The 17,720-nt window shown below is 42.4% G+C and overlaps 1 protein-coding gene across 2 annotated transcripts in view; it reads left to right on the plus strand.

The window, feature by feature from the left end:
* Positions 1–17,443, plus strand: part of ankrd11 (ankyrin repeat domain 11) — a 114,510-nt gene extending 97,067 nt beyond the window's left edge. The window contains exons 5-14 of one of the 2 annotated variants that reach the window (XM_058088755.2): positions 2,271–2,444; positions 3,894–4,094; positions 4,180–4,322; positions 4,413–4,560; positions 4,650–9,066; positions 9,149–11,810; positions 11,957–12,055; positions 12,250–12,393; positions 13,294–13,386; positions 13,478–17,443. In XM_058088755.2, the coding sequence (XP_057944738.2) occupies positions 2,271–2,444; positions 3,894–4,094; positions 4,180–4,322; positions 4,413–4,560; positions 4,650–9,066; positions 9,149–11,810; positions 11,957–12,055; positions 12,250–12,393; positions 13,294–13,386; positions 13,478–13,663 (8,267 nt within the window). In that variant the 3' untranslated portion in view covers positions 13,664–17,443. The remainder of the gene's footprint in view (positions 1–2,270; positions 2,445–3,893; positions 4,095–4,179; positions 4,323–4,412; positions 4,561–4,649; positions 9,067–9,148; positions 11,811–11,956; positions 12,056–12,249; positions 12,394–13,293; positions 13,387–13,477) is intronic. The other variant, XM_058088757.2, reaches the window with a different exon arrangement.
* The last annotated feature ends 277 nt before the right edge of the window (positions 17,444–17,720 follow it).

The raw sequence follows: 17,720 nt of genomic DNA on the forward strand, positions 1-17,720 counted from the left end.
CGTTAGAGTCATCATGTAGCTGTACCCTCTCCAAGGGTCATCAGATGGTATGTTACTGCTGAAAATAATTGCTGGGTGTGCCTTTTGTAGAGCAGCTGCTTTTGTCCCATAGCACAGAGTCTCCAGTCAGACTGGCAAGCAGGCAGACATGTGGTGACCTTGGCAAGGCAGCGTGGAATTGAATATACACCAAGTATTTCGTAATAACTGTGGTTCTGCCAAGTCACACCCTCTTCCTGACTTGTAGTGATTGGCCTGAAAACATAAACACATGGCCTGATGAGGCTTTCCTTTCTGAGAGCCGGATGGGAACGTACCACCTCCAGGACCGTACACTTCTGTGCTATGTTAATATACAGTATGCTTTGGGGATTTACAGAGAAGTCTTCAAATAGTATATACACAGTAACATATTTGAATACTATTTTTTGTGAACGTTGTCAGATGTATTACACCAGTGATTTTCAACCACTGTGCCGCGGCACACTAGTGTACCTTGAGAAACCGTCAGGTGTGCCGTGAGGAATTATCCAATATCACTTTTTATAATGAACATTTATTAATCATCATTTGCAAATATTATGTCAATAGCCATTATGTCAATAGTATACATGGACCCAAATATTCCAATTGCATTTGGTTTATTTGCTCAAACGGAAAGAATTGAACAGGGATGGAATATTCCTTTAACCAATCCGATTGAGGTATCTTGTACCCGCTCAAATGGAAAGTTGTCAGACTGCGTTCTTCTTCATGGTGTTTTTCTTCTTCTGTTGTTTATTGGCGGTTGGCAAGCAGCTTTCGTATGCATTACCGCCATCTGTGGAACAGAATCTAAACCCTTCTATACTTCATTCACAAGTGCAGTTTTATTAAAAAAGTAAATATATACAGTAAAGTCTCGTTATATCGATATTCTCGGGAGTCGGAAAAAATACCGATATAACCGGACTATCCATATATCCGATGCTGCGCCGAACTGCATTAAAAGTGGGCGGATCTTTGATATGGCATGTAATTTTCTCCTTGAGTTCATGGATTGCGTATCTAGCATGCTTTTGTACTACAATACATTTTGTACTACAATAAATAAAAAGAAACTTACGCTGTAGTGATTACCGGTTACCGGGACATAATCCACCCCGGAACTATCGATAGGGAAGGTGTTGCCACCCGGAGGGGTAGGCGCGAGGGACGGGTGTTTTCCGCTGTGTGTGCTGCACTCTGGTGGTGGAAGTGTGAAAAATAAAGTTGACTGGAAGCAGCCGTTCGCCGTGTTCTTTTTTGGTATTGAAATCCTTAAGCAAAGATTGATTTAAGCTGCTTTTGTATCGATATAAGCAGACCAAATTGGCTGGCGGGAGATGAAAAGGGCATCCTAGTAACCGGATTATCATAATAACCGTGTATCGTACTAACGGGGCTAATTATATCATAAAAGACTAGAAATTTGCCGGGAAATGAAAATAGTATCGTAATAAGTAGTAATTCGTTATAACAGATATCGATTTACTGTATCTATATAAAACATGTCCTGAGTTTAATTATAAAATATTAGCAAGATTGAATTTGATCTTTTCCTGTTTAAATTTATCCCGGGTGCGTTCTTTCAGCGCATGCTCAGATATGACGTAACACGCAGATCCAGACGTTCTTCACTTTTAAAAATGGAGGCCAGCAATCGGCACTGGACTAAGCAAAGTTTGTTTTTGATTCAAACTAAATTTCAAGACTGGACAGACGAAAAACTGGCAATACGGAGTTATTCCAACAAGTGAAAGAAAAACTCGGGGAAGCCGGTATCACGTGATGTTGATGTTTACGTTTTACTGGGCATGCCCTATTGACTATTCTGGTTGATTCTCACGGCGCATGTAGACAAGAGATTGGAATATTCCTTTCTATGGATACCATTGTTTCCCGAAAGGTCATTCGGAAAGAGAAAAAGTGGTGATGTAAAAACGTGGCTACTGTGGAGTGTCTGTGGTGTAAAGACTGGCAGAGCAATGTAATATTGGTCCGTGTGGCAACACCTACCTTGTTCCTCCGATAGACTTATTGATGCACGTGTGAGGTCGTGGTGACATTTTGTAACATTTTTGGTTAGCGGTGTGTCACAAGATTTTTCCAATGTAAAAAAAACGTGCCTTGGCTCAAAAAAGGTTGAAAAACACTGTATTACACTATTAATATTGCTCCCCACTTTTTCATCACATGGGTCCTTGTAAGCCACTAAAAATGACATTCACCTATCTTTACTTTTGCCACAGAGAAACCAGGTCCAGAACGGAAGCGCATTAAAAAGGAGCCTACAAACACCCGGAAGGCAGGCTTGCCATTTGGAATGGGGATGCCAGGGATCCGGGCCGGGTACCCCCTCTCTGAGCGGCAGCAGGTGGCCTTGCTCATGCAAATGACTGCTGAGGAGTCCATCAACAGTCCAGGTGCGTGCTTATCATGGAGACCACGTCCTCGTGTTGCAGACAAGGAAAGCGAGGGAGGATATGATGGCTGTGAAGTTAAATTGAAAAGCAATGACAGTGGGTTTCAGTAGAGTTCTTGGTAGGTGGGAGCTTTCTTTTGTTGGACACTATGAATGCTTAGTTCTTCCTCTTTAAAGTCGGACTTAGCCCAATAGTTACATTTAGGAGAGCTAGACCAGGGGTCTCAAACTCAATTTACCTGGGGGCCACCGGAGCTAGTTTCTGGGTGAAGCCGGGCCGCATCAGGTTTTCAAAAAAACCCAAAACGCATTTATTAAAAACTGGAAAAAAATAAATAAAAAAATATCTTCAATGCTTTTGCTTCTGCTATACCCTACACTTTTTCAGTACTTTGGTTCCGGTTTTCCACACCAAAATATCTGATAAAACATTCCACTGTTCTCAAATATCTTAATTTTTATTTTTCTATACACAAAATAAGATAAACAAATTAAGAATAAAGACAATAAATCAATCAATCAGTAATAAATAAGTAAAATAATAATAAAACAGCAAATAAGAAAAAGGTAAGACACCACATACAGTTGGTAGAGAAATTATTTTTTTCATATTCAAATGTACAGTATTAACAGTTATTTAACCTTTAACATGAACATTAATGAAACTTAATAATTTGACCCAATTAGCAAGTTAGCATCGTACTCAGTTCCATCTGGGAGCAGCGTCGTAACTTTAACAACATGTTTGATGAGATGCTTTATCTTGACGTGTATTTTCCCTTTTATTCCAAATCATTTCCTGCATTTATTTGTACCCAGCGTCATAAGCCTTTAGCTTCATTGCTAATCCAAAGCAAAACAAGGCGGGGTAACAGGGTAGGGTAACAGTATGGGCGGGGCAAAATCATGTTAATTGTGTCCGGTGTGCACACAGCTTTAAGCTGTCATTTCAACTTAAACTTTGGTATAAAGGTGGGGGCCTCAAACTAGCGTCTCGCGGGCCAAATGCGGCCCGCGGGCCGCGAGTTTGAGACCCCTGAGCTAGCCAAAATAATAACAAATATGTGATTTCCACCCATGGTCGCATTTGTTTGTCTTTGTAATTGAAATACTTTTACTCTCAATACTGTTTCAAATTATCAAATGAGCTCCCTAGTGAATAGAATGACAAAATGATATTTTCATTGTACATGCATGGAAGACATGGACATAGATTGAGTGACAATAATATCAATATGATAGCTTTGGTGAAATCTTGGCAATGTGTTGTAATGCTCAAGTGGAGGAGGCGTCTGCTAATTCTTTGAGCAAGGATGCCCCCCTCTGGCCACAAACAGTTCAAACAATAACAGTACCACCCAGAAGGAAAATCACAACTTAACTTGAAATCAGTATAGAAATGTATTCATTTATTTCAGAGCATAATAATTTGTTCCTATCCCATTAACAGACACAACACCAAAGCACCAGTCACAGTCCAGTCTCGGTCAGAAGGGAACACCAAACTCTGCATCTAAAACCAAAGACAAAGTGAATAAACGAAACGAAAGAGGCGAAACGAGGTTGCACAGGGCAGCAATTCGTGGAGAGGTACGCCGCATCAAGGAGCTCATCAGCGAGGGAGCTGATGTGAATGTAAAAGACTTTGCAGGTGAGAGACTTCATCAGTAATGTAAGTAATACAGCTCCTTTTATTGGACTTAATATCTCATAAAAAAAAAAACATTTTCTTCAAGGCTGGACTGCATTGCACGAGGCGTGCAACAGGGGATACTACGATGTGGCCAAGCAGCTGCTGGCAGCCGGAGCGGAGGTCAACACCAAGGGTCTGGATGATGACACCCCGCTACACGATGCATCCAACAATGGACACTTCAAGGTAATTAAGAAAATATTGTTTTGTTTTTTTTTAATCTCAACGGAATACCTAAATATTTCATAACAATTGCTTCTCGTTTATTTATTTCAGGTGGTTAAGCTACTTTTACGGTATGGAGGGGATCCACGTCAAAGCAACAGAAGAGGGGAAACGCCTTTAAATGTTGCCAACTCTCCAACTATGCTGAATTTATTGCTGGGGAAAGGCACATACACCTCAAGCGAAGAAAGCTCGTCGGGTACATCGTTTAATATCACCAATTATCAGTCTGCCGACTCGGCATTGCTATTTTTCTAACCCGAGTTCTTTGACTCTGCCTCCCCGCAGAATCTTCAGAAGAGGAAGACGCTCCCTCATTTGCTCCATCCAGCTCTGTTGATGGCAATAACACAGACTCAGAGTTTGAGAAGGGCTTGAAGTTAAAAGGGAAAACACTAGACCCTCCCAAATCTGCCGTCACACCCATCAAAGATGAATATGAATTTGATGAGGATGACGAAGAGGAGCGAGTACCCCCTGTGGACGATAAGCACCTCTTGAAAAAAGACTTCCGTAAGGACTCAATCACCAAGGCTAACAGCTTCATCTCCATACCCAAGATGGAGGTCAAAACCTATTCCAAAAGCAACTCGCTCACACCAAAGAAAACCGTCAGGCGCATCATCTCGGACAGCAACAGTTCAGATGAAGATGACAGGGCGTTGTGTTTCACACCCACGCCGACACCACGGCAACAGGTCCTACAAACAAACGCCAAGACAAGAGACTCCGGAAATCTGAATTCCAAACAACAGAAAGATAAGAGTAAAGTAAAGAAGAAGAGGAAGAAGGAGAACAAAAACAATGTGAGCAAAGAAGTCCGGTTTGGTAAAATCAACGACAAATTTTGTACGTCAGACTCCGATTGTGGAGATCTGGAGAGTGAAGACGATAAAGGCTCAAACAGCATAAAGGACTCTTCTATGAGCATGAAAGAAGCCTCTGGCTTCAATGCCTCGTCCTCACATGGGAACCTGAACTCTCAAAAACAAGCACCGTCGTTAGCGGAACAGCACCCGAAGCAGTGGCGGACAGATGGCTGGAAGACCGTGTCATCTCCAACGTGGTCAGATGTTAGTTCTCTGTCGGATTCTGGAAGAACGAGAATGTCCAGTGAGTCTGACTACTCGTCAGCTGATTCCAGTGTGGAGTCAGTAAAGCAGATTAAGAGGAAAGGACAAGAGAATAAAAAGAAGAATAATAATGTACACAGCAACGCAGTTGACAAGAAAAACTCAGACGTGTACAAAAATGCAGATAGTACAGCATCCAAAACCGATGTCGATGGAAAAGTGGTCAAGAAGCATAAAGTGAAGCACAAGCACAAAAGCAAAGAAAAGGATAAGGCTCCGAGTCTTGTGCTTAATCAGGACATGAATGAAAAATTTGTCAAAAGCTATTCTTTTGATTTTGATGACTCAAGGCAAAAGTCTGTAATTGTGGATTCCGAATCGGCAACTGAGGGCAAAATCAAGTTATCAAAACATGAAAAGGACCATTCAAAAAAGGAAGAACGGCTCTCAAAAAGCAAGACGGAAGAAAAGGACTGGTCGTTGGGCAAAGACTTGCATCGAACGGTTGAAAAGGAGAAAAATAAGAAAATAAAAGACTCCACCAAGGACAAAGTCAACAAAGATGAGCGAGAAAAGCCTTTAAAACCTGACAAGGATCGAAATGTCAAAGAGAAGCCCAAGGAGGATAAACAAAAAGCTCATAAAGAGGAAAAAAAGAAAAAATCTAAGGAGAAGTCAAAAGCAGATCGGAAAGGTGAGCAGAAAGAAGAAAAGCATCTAAAGGTTGACAAGGAGAAGACCACCAAGGAAGAGAAATGTAAAAAGGACAAAGTTCAAAAGGACGAGTCGGAGTACGAAAGCTATGACGTCAACAACCGTTTCCTCAACCTGGATGACACCAAGCTTAGTGCCTCAGATGACCATCACGACAGATGGGGCTCCGAGATGTCCTCAGACTCTTCCCTCTATGGAGACGACAGCTGGGATGCTCCCGTCAAAGAGTACAAGGAATACAAAGCCAATAATTCTGTTAAACTCATCGTTGAAACGGTAAAGGAAGAGACGCGCCGAAAAGACAACAAAGTAAAAGAAAAGAAATCTGATCACGGTGACAAAAGACCGGAGAAAGATGCCGCGTCCAAAAAGAAGGACAAAGATTCATCGGAAAAGAAAAAGGACTGGTCTGATAAACAAAAAATCAACTCAGGTCATTCAATTGAAAAAGAGAAGAAGCGGAAAGAATCCACGGAAACAGGCAAAGACAAAAAAGAAAAGGATTCTCTGGACCTCAGTCGAGACCGCAAAGACTCATATGACTTCACAAAGGACAGAAAAGACACCAAAATCAAACAGGAGTCTATTCGAGACGAATACGGCAGCGACACTTTCTTTAAAGACATGGATGTTGTCGGCAAACCGTGTGACATCCGAGAAAGAAATCATTCTGGTAAGGAGAAGGAAAAGAAGCTCGAAGCGATGGAAAAGCGAGAGAAAACAAAAGCAGAGAAGCACAAAGAGAAACTAAAAGACAAAAGCGCGGATCAGGAGAAGGACAAGAGTGACAAAAACTCTGCAGAAAAAAAAAAAACGGTCAAGGAAAAGGACATTGATCGGACGTCCAAAGACAAGAAGGAGGGAGCAAAAGACAAACACAAAGAGTCTCACGGCAAAGACAAAGATCGAAAGATGTCATCAGAACAGACCAAGGACAAGAAAGACAAGACCTCCCAAGACAAACATACGGACAGAGAGAAGGATTTCCTAGAGGTGAAGAAAGAGGAAAGAAAATCGGAGAAAATCCGCGAGAAAACATGGTACAAGATCGCTGACATTTTCACCGATGAAAGTGACGACGAAGACAGTTACAATGGTGGCGTTTCTCTTATGGCCGACTCCATCAGAAAAGACTCAACACCTGATCAAGATGAGCTGGATCACTTCCCGACGGAGAAAATGAGAAAAATGTCCTCGGAGACAAAACATAACGCAGAAAAGTCGAAGGACAAAGATCATAAAGAGAAAAAGAAAGAAAAATCCACATTTGACACGGGCAAAGAGCGGAAGGGTTCCCTGGAGAAACACAACAAAGACAAGAAAGATTCTGTTGATATTAAACACAAGGAAAGGAAAGACAGGATGTCGGTCGACTCAAACCAAGACAAGAAAAATAAGCAGAAGATATTGGACAAGAGAGATAACAGTGAGGAGAAAACAAAAAATAAATATAAAGACAAAATGGACAATTCCAAAGAAAGAAAACCATCAAAAGGCAGTTGTGAGAACGAAAAGTCCCTCCTGGAAAAACTGGAAGAAGAAGCAATGAATGACTACAAGGATGATTCCAATGACAAGAACAGTGAAATTTCTTCTGATAGTTTCACTGACCGAGGTCACGAACCCATCCTCACAAGTTACTATGACACCATCAGCCTTACAGATGTGTCCGAAGACAGGAGGGACTCTCTTTCTATCGCCACACCCCAGGATAAGTTCAGAGAGAAAGAACGACATCGACATTCCTCCTCTTCTTCATCCAAGAAAAGCCACGACAAAGATAAAGAAAAGGTCAAAAAGGACAAAGGAGACAAACGTGACAAAATGGAAGAAATCCGAGATCTGTACAGTCGCAGGGAGAGTTTACCTTTTGACAAAGAGCCCATGCCCCTGGAGGCCGATCCGTATACATTCCCATATGGCGGCAAGGGAGACGGTGAAGACGATTTTGACAAGACATTAGAATTTGAAAAGGAGATGTCGAAAAAGGACAAATCAACTGGTGTCATTGGTGATAGAATGAAGGACAAAAAGAAGAAGGAAAAACACAAAGATAAAATAAAGGAGGAACGGAACAAGCACATGGATGGCTTCGGTTCCTCAAAGCACTCCAAAGAGGACATCAAGTTGGGATTAAAAGATAGCCCTCAGGTCACCGTTCTGAAAGACAGGTCTAAAGAAGAAAGCCCTAAATTTGATATTAAAAAGGACAGAAACCGGGATATATTGGAGAAAGACAACAGACTGGATCACAACAAATCAAAGACTAAAGATGAAAATGAAAAGTTCAATCAGTCCAAAGACACGGGACGCAAAGATAATCGCCCGCGCGAAAAACTCTTAGTCGATGGTGACTACCAAATGACAAGTTTCGGTCAGATGTTGAGTCTGAAAGATCAAGAAATCGAAGAGCGTCACAAAAGACATAAAGAACGAATGAAACAAATGGAGAAGCTGAGACCCAAGTCTGGAGACCCCAAACTCAAAGACAAAGCCAAGTCTACAGAAGAAATGCGCAAGAACCGCAGTGAGCTCTCCTCCAAGAAATCAAGCAGTCTGGAGTCCGGTCTGAAAGAGAAGAAGCTGAAAGATATAGGTCTACCAGCTCAAATGATGTCCCCTAGCAGGAATTTCCAACCGCCGACAGAAAGTCAAAACTCAAAAGACTGGCTGGCCGGCCATCAAGTCAAAGAAAACCTTCCGGCCTCTCCCAGGTCGGAACAGAACAGACCAACTGGTGTCCCTACACCGACATCTGTCATCTCCTGCCCCAGTTATGAGGAAGTCATGCAGACTCCACGGACCCCATCTTGCAGTGCGGAAGACTACCCTGATATCATGCTGGATGGGCTGGACTGCCAGAACACTTCGGCTATGACGATGTCAATGAACGCTTGTTCACCGTCTTTCTTTGAAAGGTAGTTTATCATTGTTTATCTATTTGTTTTTTTTCTTTCCCTCGACTGTTTTCTTATGTGTTGTGTCTTTGTTTTCCACCAGCAGGTACTCCCAAGGTTTTCAGGAAGGCACGTGTCCCACCCCTGCAAAGAACCTCCAGTTACCACTCATTAGCCGTTCCGCCTCCTCTGACGTACGCAGACCTCTAGAAGATGACTTCAAAGCAGAGGCTGACAAGTTTCTTCGGCAGCATACCGATCCGTCGGCTGAATTTGAGACCGCTGCCGCTTCACAAACCCTGGAAGAGAAATCCGCGGACCGACTAGAGAGCTTGCCGTCGCCCTATTTCTCTCCAATTAGGTTGTTGTCACCTCGACAGGAGCCCAGTCACCCAATCCCGGATGTGGCAACGCCGACTCTGACATGCATAGACAACAACGATAATCTTCCCGACAGCGTCTACAACAGTTTCTTACCCAAACCGTCTACACCAGTTCACAGGCCGGATCCACAGGAGCCCTGCTTTGACATTGCTGCACCGCCAACGCCAGCTCCTGCGGCATTACCACCACTTGACATAGACGACATATCTGAACCTCACCACAGTGAACCCAATCTAGTCCTCTCAGATCTCCCCTCTGTCGTAGAGGAAAGGGATGAAGATGACGATGAGGAAGATGAAGGCGACGGCGAAGACCTCGATGTGGATGAAAGAACCGATGGAGATCATTGCGCCGTGGATGAGACGGAGCAAACACAGGAATCGTGTTCGTTTTCCACTCAAGTCGAGGACACTTTAAGAAAGAGCTGGCATGCCGAGTCTCCAGATCAGGAAGATCCAGAGGTCCACCATCTTTCGCCACCACACACCGAAGCGAACCTCGGAGAAACCTGTTATGATCACAGCATGAGTTGGAACCCCGATGTGGACCTTAAATCCCCCCACCGGACATATGGAGAGATAGAGGCCGCCGTCTCCAAAATAACCAGTCCTTATTCTCATTCAGACAACGATCTGCAGCACTTGCCTGTACACCCGTCTGTAACGCCTCCTTATGCAACCTGGAATCGGTGGCACAAGGAAGAAGACCCTGAGGATTTTGATGAGCAGAAGGAAGCCGTGGCGGACATTCCATCGCCAGAGAGGCCCGACACTGCTATGGATGAGGAATCCAATTATTTAAATACGTCTTCATCCTCTACCAGACTTGAATCATTTTTCCAGGACTGCAACAAACCTAATATGGAGGTTAATCACCAAATGGACATCGAGACCGCATGTGAAGAACCTGACAACAGACAGAACACTCATACCTTCTGTGCTACCACCGACGGACACATGACTCCAGCGGTTGGTCCTGAGCCAGTCGTACCCTGGGCAGACCCATTCTCGACTGATGCCGATGAGCTAGATGACCTGGGACCATTCTCCTTGCCCGACCTTCCAATCCAAGAGAAGTCAGAAGAAGCGCAGCATCGGGACCCAGATTTTTCTGAACTCAACAAGACCGCACCGTCCCATATTAGACATACAATTACAGATGTCGATGATCCGGTCTTAATAGAGGTGGACCATTCAAGTCTTGCTAAGACAACGTGCCCTCTTGAAGAACAAAGGTTGTTGGAACCTACTGGACAAGACTTAGTTGTACCGTCATCACATGCCACCTTCCAGCAAGAGTTGGACCCTGAGCCTCAGAGTGTTCCGGTCAGTAGCCCTCTGACCTTTACACAACAGAGCATCATTTTGGAGAATAAGAGACCGTACGGCGGATCCGATGAGTCTGATCCAACTATGCTGTATACGTCGTTGAAATCAGAAGCCAACCAGCTACATCACTTACAGATTCACTCAATGACTGAGTCTTTGCAGTTAGCACAAGACCCTACGTCTCTTGAGAAGTCGGAGGTGAGACAGGAGGACTTAACGGAGCCTGTAGCAGAATCAGTATCATCCAGTCCTGTTTCTCAGCTCCCGGAGGCTGTTGCCCTTCCCATTTCAGTGGAACCTTCAGACACTCCGGAGATAACACCCAAGCCGGTTCCAGTACCCCAGAACACAGTGTCCGTAGATATTCCCAAAAAAGTTGATGAAATCCCTCAGAGGATGACACGCAATCGGGCCAAAAACAACCAGTCTGCTGTTGCTTTTTCCTCCATCATAACGTCGTCAACAACTTCCTTGCCTGTAACCATTAATCCAACAGTTAGCATCACTGCTATTCCTACAAGGATACCAACTCCCACTTCAGTGTCGGCTTTTTCAGTACAGAAGAAGGACAAAGACTCTTTACTTAATGTCTCATCTACTGCATCCAATCCAACCGCGGCTCTATCCGTACAGACATCCGTGACCGCCTCTCCTACGGTGGTGCTGAGCAAAACAACTAAAGGCCGTCCGCTTCCTGTCGATGAAGATGATTCTCAGACACAGCACCCGCGTAAAAGGAAGTTTCCGCGTTCGACCGGGCAGCAGGTGCAAGTCCAGCTGGTGAACACGGCCATGCAACAGACCAGGGAAATGATTCAGCAGACTCTGGCTGTCGTTGTCAACGCCATTAAGTTGGATGACATTGAGCCTTACCACAGTGACCGTTCCAACCCTTATTTCGAGTATCTACAGATAAGGAAGAAGATTGAGGAAAAGAGGAAAATTTTGTGCTACATCACCCCGCAGGCCCCACAGTGCTACGCTGAGTATGTGACCTACACAGGCTCCTATCTGCTGGATGGGAAACCCCTAAGCAAGCTTCATATACCGGTGGTAAGTCAGAGATGTGGTGACAGAATGCGGCGATTTAAGTCTTATTTAGGATTTTCAGAAAATTGCCGTCTTAGTTGAAACAAACAAAAAAAACAGTTATGAATGAATCTGTGTAACTCGGTTTAATTGGTTTGTTTGTTCATCAGATTGCCCCACCGCCATCATTGTCAGAACCTCTGAAAGAGCTCTTCAGACAACAGGAGGCAGTGAGAGGAAAGCTCCGCTTGCAGCACAGCATAGAACGGGTAAGGAATCCAGTGTCTTAGTGTATCGTCCATGAGTTCCGTCATTGCTTACCGTGTTTGCAAAGTACTTCACACTAAGCCACCCGACCGACCATACACACAAAGGGAATTGTAGGGTGGAAGATCAAAGACATTGAACAAAAAGCAACAATTCGAAAATTCTATTTTGTCAATGTTTTGTTTTATGTTCACAGGAGAAGCTCATTGTCTCGTGTGAGCAGGAAGTGTTGCGAGTCCACTGCAGAGCTGCAAGGACAATAGCCAATCAGGCTGTGCCATTTAGTGCCTGCACCATGCTTTTGGACTCTGAAGTATACAATATGCCATCAGAGAGCCAGGTAGGAAGTATATTTATATATAACAGGGGTCTCAAACTCAATTTACCTGGGGGCCACCGGAGCTAGGTTCTGGGTGAAGCCGGGCCAGAAAAAAAACCCAAAATGCATTTATTAAAAACTGGAAAAAAAATCTATAAAAAAACTATCTTCAATGCTTTTGCTTCTGCTGTACCCTACACTTTTTCAGTACTTTGGTTCCGGTTTTCCACACCAAAATATCTGATAAAACATTCCACTGTTCTCAAATATCTTAATTTTTATTTTTCTATACACAAAATAAGATAAAAAAATAAACAAATTAAGAATAAAGACAATAAATCAATCAATCAGTAATAAATAAGTAAAATAATAATAAAACAGCAAATAAGAAAAAGGTAAGAAACCACATACAGTTGGTAGAGAAATTATTTTTTTCATATTCAAATGTACAGTATTAACAGTTATTTAACCTTTAACATGAACATTAATGAAATTAATAATTTGACCCAATTAGCAAGTTAGCATCGTACTCAGTTCCATCTGGGAGCAGCGTCGTAACTTTAACAACATGTTTGATGAGATGCTTTATCTTGACGTGTATTTTCCCTTTTATTCCAAATCATTTCCTGCATTTATTTGTACCCAGCGTCATAAGCCTTTAGCTTCATTGCTAATCCAAAGCAAAACAGGGCGGGGTAACAGGGTAGGGTAAACAGTATGGGCGGGGCAAAATCATGTTAATTGTGTCCGGTGTGCACACAGCTTTAAGCTGTCATTTCAACATTAAACTTTGGTATCAAGGTAGGGGGCCTCAAACTAGCGTCTTGCGGGCCGCATTTGGCCCACGGGCCACTAGTTTAAGACCCCTGATTTTTTTTTTTTTTTTTTTTTTTACTTGACCTTGTTCATATTTTTTCTTAGGGTGATGAGAACAAATCGGTGAGAGATCGCTTCAACGCGCGACAGTTCATCTCCTGGATCCAGGATGTAGATGATAAATACGACCGAATGAAGGTAAAATGTGTTGCTTTATTATTTGCAGTCATTGATAACGTATATATAAATAAGTATATTTATAAAAAAAAAACCTCTCTCTTTGCGGCAGACATGTCTGTTAATGCGGCAACAGCACGAGGCTGCGGCCCTCAACGCGGTTCAAAGGATGGAGTGGCAGTTGAAGGTCCAGGAATTGGATCCCGCCGGACACAAGTCCCTGTGTGTCAACGAAGTGCCATCCTTCTACGTTCCAATGGTTGATGTCAACGACGACTTTGTCCTGCTGCCTGCGTGACACCTCCTGGCTCAGTGATAAAGCGCAAACTTTATCCGAATCCCTTCTTCTCAAAGAGACTTTGTTGAACAGAACAAACAAACGGAAAGGGCTAGCAAGTTTGAGAAAGGCCTTTAGACAGGAAAACATATAGCAAAAGAGTACAGATTTAAAAAAAAACTTGCTCTTGCCTCCTTTCCTTGAAGAAGGAAAGATGTTTTTACTGCGGGGGAAAGAAAATACTCAACTTGCACTTTCATCCTCAGAAGTTTTTACTCCTTTTTCGATTCAAGCATGAAAAGCAAAAACCGATTTTGCTTTCAGGCGCTGGCCCACAACTCCCTTGTGCTCGGCTACGACGAGACAGGGGAACAGAGATATATTTTCTTCATTTTTGGGCTTCGCTTCATATGACCCACCATTGGTCGGCGTCAAAGAGGAGCTCTCCCAGCAGCATAGTGCCTGTGCTGAGGGAGGGGAACTGAAGAGGAGCCTCCCATTGTGGCTCCAGGTGAGCCGGGAGTGCCAGATGTGTTCAATGCTGACCCAGAGGATGTCAAACCAAGCCACGGCGCATCACGTGGAGCTTGCGAGCATCCACTGTGACAGAGTGGGCTTTCAGTGTGCTAAAACTGCACCAGGACCAGGATTATAACTCAACAGCGCGATTGGAAGAAGGTTGCCGATGTGGGTGCAAGTCCGAGAGGAAGAGACTGCTCGTGCGCAGCCTCTCAGCCATGCAAAACATAGTCGGAGGAAGGAACGCGGTGAACCCCCTGAGGACACACCGGAGTGTTCTCGGCCACCCTCGCCGCCTCCTCTATGAACACACAGCCAGGGACTGCACTCACATCACATGACAACCACAAGAAACGAACATAACGGATGCTGCGATTTGAAAAGAGACTATTAAGGAATTGCGTTTTTTTTTGGCGGGGAGAGAAATATTGTTTTTGTCTATTTCTTTACTTGGGCATTTCATTGTTTCTGAGGAAGTGACTTGAAACACTACAGAGCCAATATTAGTTTAATGGAAAAAAAAACAAAAGAAAACAGAAAAAAAAGTTGTATTCCGTAAATTATGTACAGTTTTTATATTCGTTAACCAATGTATTCTTGCTGCCTTCTAGATAATTTATTTTGCCACACATTACTGCACAGTTGTAAATAACCTATGTACTGTAATATCACTCAAGTAAGTGTAAAGAAAAACATAAAAGAAATAAAAATTATCTTTTTATGTACAGTTCACTTTCGGGCAGCACTTTCCCTCCCTCATAATCCGTGGGCCAAATATGTACTCGATTCTGTCAGTATTGGAAAAGGCAAAGTCATCAAGTCCTATCACTATATCCGAGTCCAGAATTACTCACCTGGAATTACATCACCATAACGTCCAAACGACTGACAGTCGACAGACAGACTTCTGGATTTTAACAGGCCCCTTAAAGGCCGACCACCAAATAGCTCCACACATGTAGCAGAATAGACGAGGACTTATTTAACAAATACAGAGGAATATTACTCATTGCTTTACTACACAGTTATATCTGATTCATCTCAAACCAAGAAAATGCCTTTTTCGGGTGAAAAATAATGTACTCATTGTCGGGCAAAGTCACAAAAATATATATATGGTTTGAATGAAAAACATAAGTGATGTCATTCATAAATAGAACCATTGTGGTTAACGTTTTAACATTTGTTTGTATTTTAAATTAGCAAAAAATAAAAAACACGACTAAATACATACTTTGTATATTCCGTTTTCCATGCATTCAGATTAAGAAGTGAGTCTGAGGAGTTGAAGGGTTGCATTCCGAGCGTTTAACTTCATGTTTGTCACAACTCATTACTGGTTAGCTTTACGTTGAACATGTTGCAATCGGGCCCACTAGGTGGTGCCGATGAGGTAGAACTTTGCACAACATGTGGCCTTTCAAATTGGATGCTTTTAATAATATATATAAATTTCAATCATGAGTCAGATCCATTTTTTGGAATCCTTCTCCAGTCACATTCGATTTTTATCAGTATACAGTAAAGTCTCGTTATATCGATATCGGTTATAACGAATTACTACTTATTACGGTACTATTTTCATTTCCCGGCAAATTTCTAGTCTTTTATGATATAATTAGTTCCGTTAGTACGATACCCGGTTATTATGATAATCCGGTTACTACGATACCCTTTTCATCTCCCGCCAGCCAATTTGGTCTGCTTATATTGATACAAAAGCTGCTCGACATTGTTCTATACTATAGAACAATGTCAAGTGCATTATTGTATGCACTTGACATTGTTCTATACTATAGAACAATGTCAAGTACATTATTGCCCACTTTTAATGCAGTTCGGCGCAGTATCGGATATATGGATAGTCCGGTTATATCGGTATTTTTTCCAACTCCCGAGAATATCAATATAACAAGACTTTACTGTATTATATTTTACAATTATTTCCTCTATCATGTTGTTTTTGTTTTTTTTTGCAAAAGCACCCAGAAGGAAACCCAAAAAAGTACAAAGTATTTCCTTCATTGGCTTTTATTAAAACGTGCACTGACCAGTAAGTGATTCTATTCAGCTCGTTCTCCAGTAATCTCGCATATCCTACATACTGTCAAGTCAATCAAGTCATTGCCGTGTTTTGCAATGTAATGGTGGAGTGCAATGGTTTGTAGCTGTTACACTGTGCAGACAAAGTGGCTAGATGTATAGTTACAGGATTGGTACACATCTTACATTCATGTTTGGACCCCACATAGACTGGGTTTATTAAACCCTCCCATCTTGGTTTGTGTTGTTTTCTTACAATTTTGGGTGGGAGTTGAGGTTGTGTTTTGTTGTTCACGGATTTCTTTGTGTGTCTTTTTTAACTCTGTGTAATGTTTTGAATGTTGTTGTTGTTATCTCCTTCGGTTTTTGTTTGGATTCTAACACCAGTGGCATGTCAATCACGTTGCTTATCAAGCAGAATGTAAACCGTCACTATGCCCGGTCCGACCACACCCTTAACTATTGTTTACAAGACATCCTCTCTGTGTTTTTTGACGCCTTTGTTTTCATCTAGTCCGTCATTTGTTTCAGTGACAAAGGCTTGAAATGGTGACAGTTGCCTCGGTCTGCACACTTGGCAACCGACTCCGTCGGATTTCTCCGTTAGCCTCCCTCCTTGCAATAGACTCCAATCAGGTTTATTCTCCAGTGTGAATAATCAGCCAACAAGTGATTCCTGGATCCAGTGAGTGCGCACACACACACATATACACACACATATACACACACATATACACACACACACCAGTCCTCAGATGCACGGTAGAGCACTTGGCCGTGGTGATGCAGATGCTAGCCTGACACCACCTCAGTCAGCAACATATTACCTCTACTCTCCTCACATTCACTCATAATTTAGATTTTAGATTGTTTGTTTTCTTACTGGATTTAGATATACATAATTACTATTTTTTCATAAAATAGTATCACTATTTCAAGCCTTTTTTTCTAGTTTTCTTTTGTGTTTTTTAATTAAAACCCAGACTGTAGCTGTTTTTTTGTTTTTTTTAGAATGGAAAATGACTAATACAAAGCATGGGGAACTACTCTTTAAATGGTGAGAAATAACCTATTTATTATTATTATTTTTTGTTTGTTTTAATTTTTTTTTTTTTTTTTCTGACACCTGTGGTATGTTTTTGGTTGAAGTTGGTCTCCGCTGTGTAAATTTTCCTCCTTGTAATGCGTGAACGAGACATACTGTAAATAGCTGTTGTAAATAAAACCTCCCAGGACGTTTTTGCACCCTCTTCTTTGTACTAGTCTGAAAAGTTGCGTAGAATGTGGGGTTCGAACGGGAACGAGCAGCGTGCCCTCGCCGCAGGTGGATATGATGTAACAATGTTAACATTTTTTTTTATTATTATTATTTGTACAATGTAGTTTGTGTACATATTGTTGGAGCACCTAAGGGGGCGGGGTGGGGAACTTTTGAGGGCTTGTCGATGCTATCGTCAGTGCTGTAATAGAAATCCAGTACTTTCACCTTCAGCTGTTGTTGATGATTTCCTGAAAA

The sequence above is a fragment of the Doryrhamphus excisus genome, linkage group LG13 (assembly GCF_037039965.1).
Source record: "Doryrhamphus excisus strain RoL-2023G ecotype Guam linkage group LG13, RoL_Dexc_Guam_v1.1, whole genome shotgun sequence".
Taxonomy (NCBI): Eukaryota; Metazoa; Chordata; class Actinopteri; order Syngnathiformes; family Syngnathidae; genus Doryrhamphus; species Doryrhamphus excisus.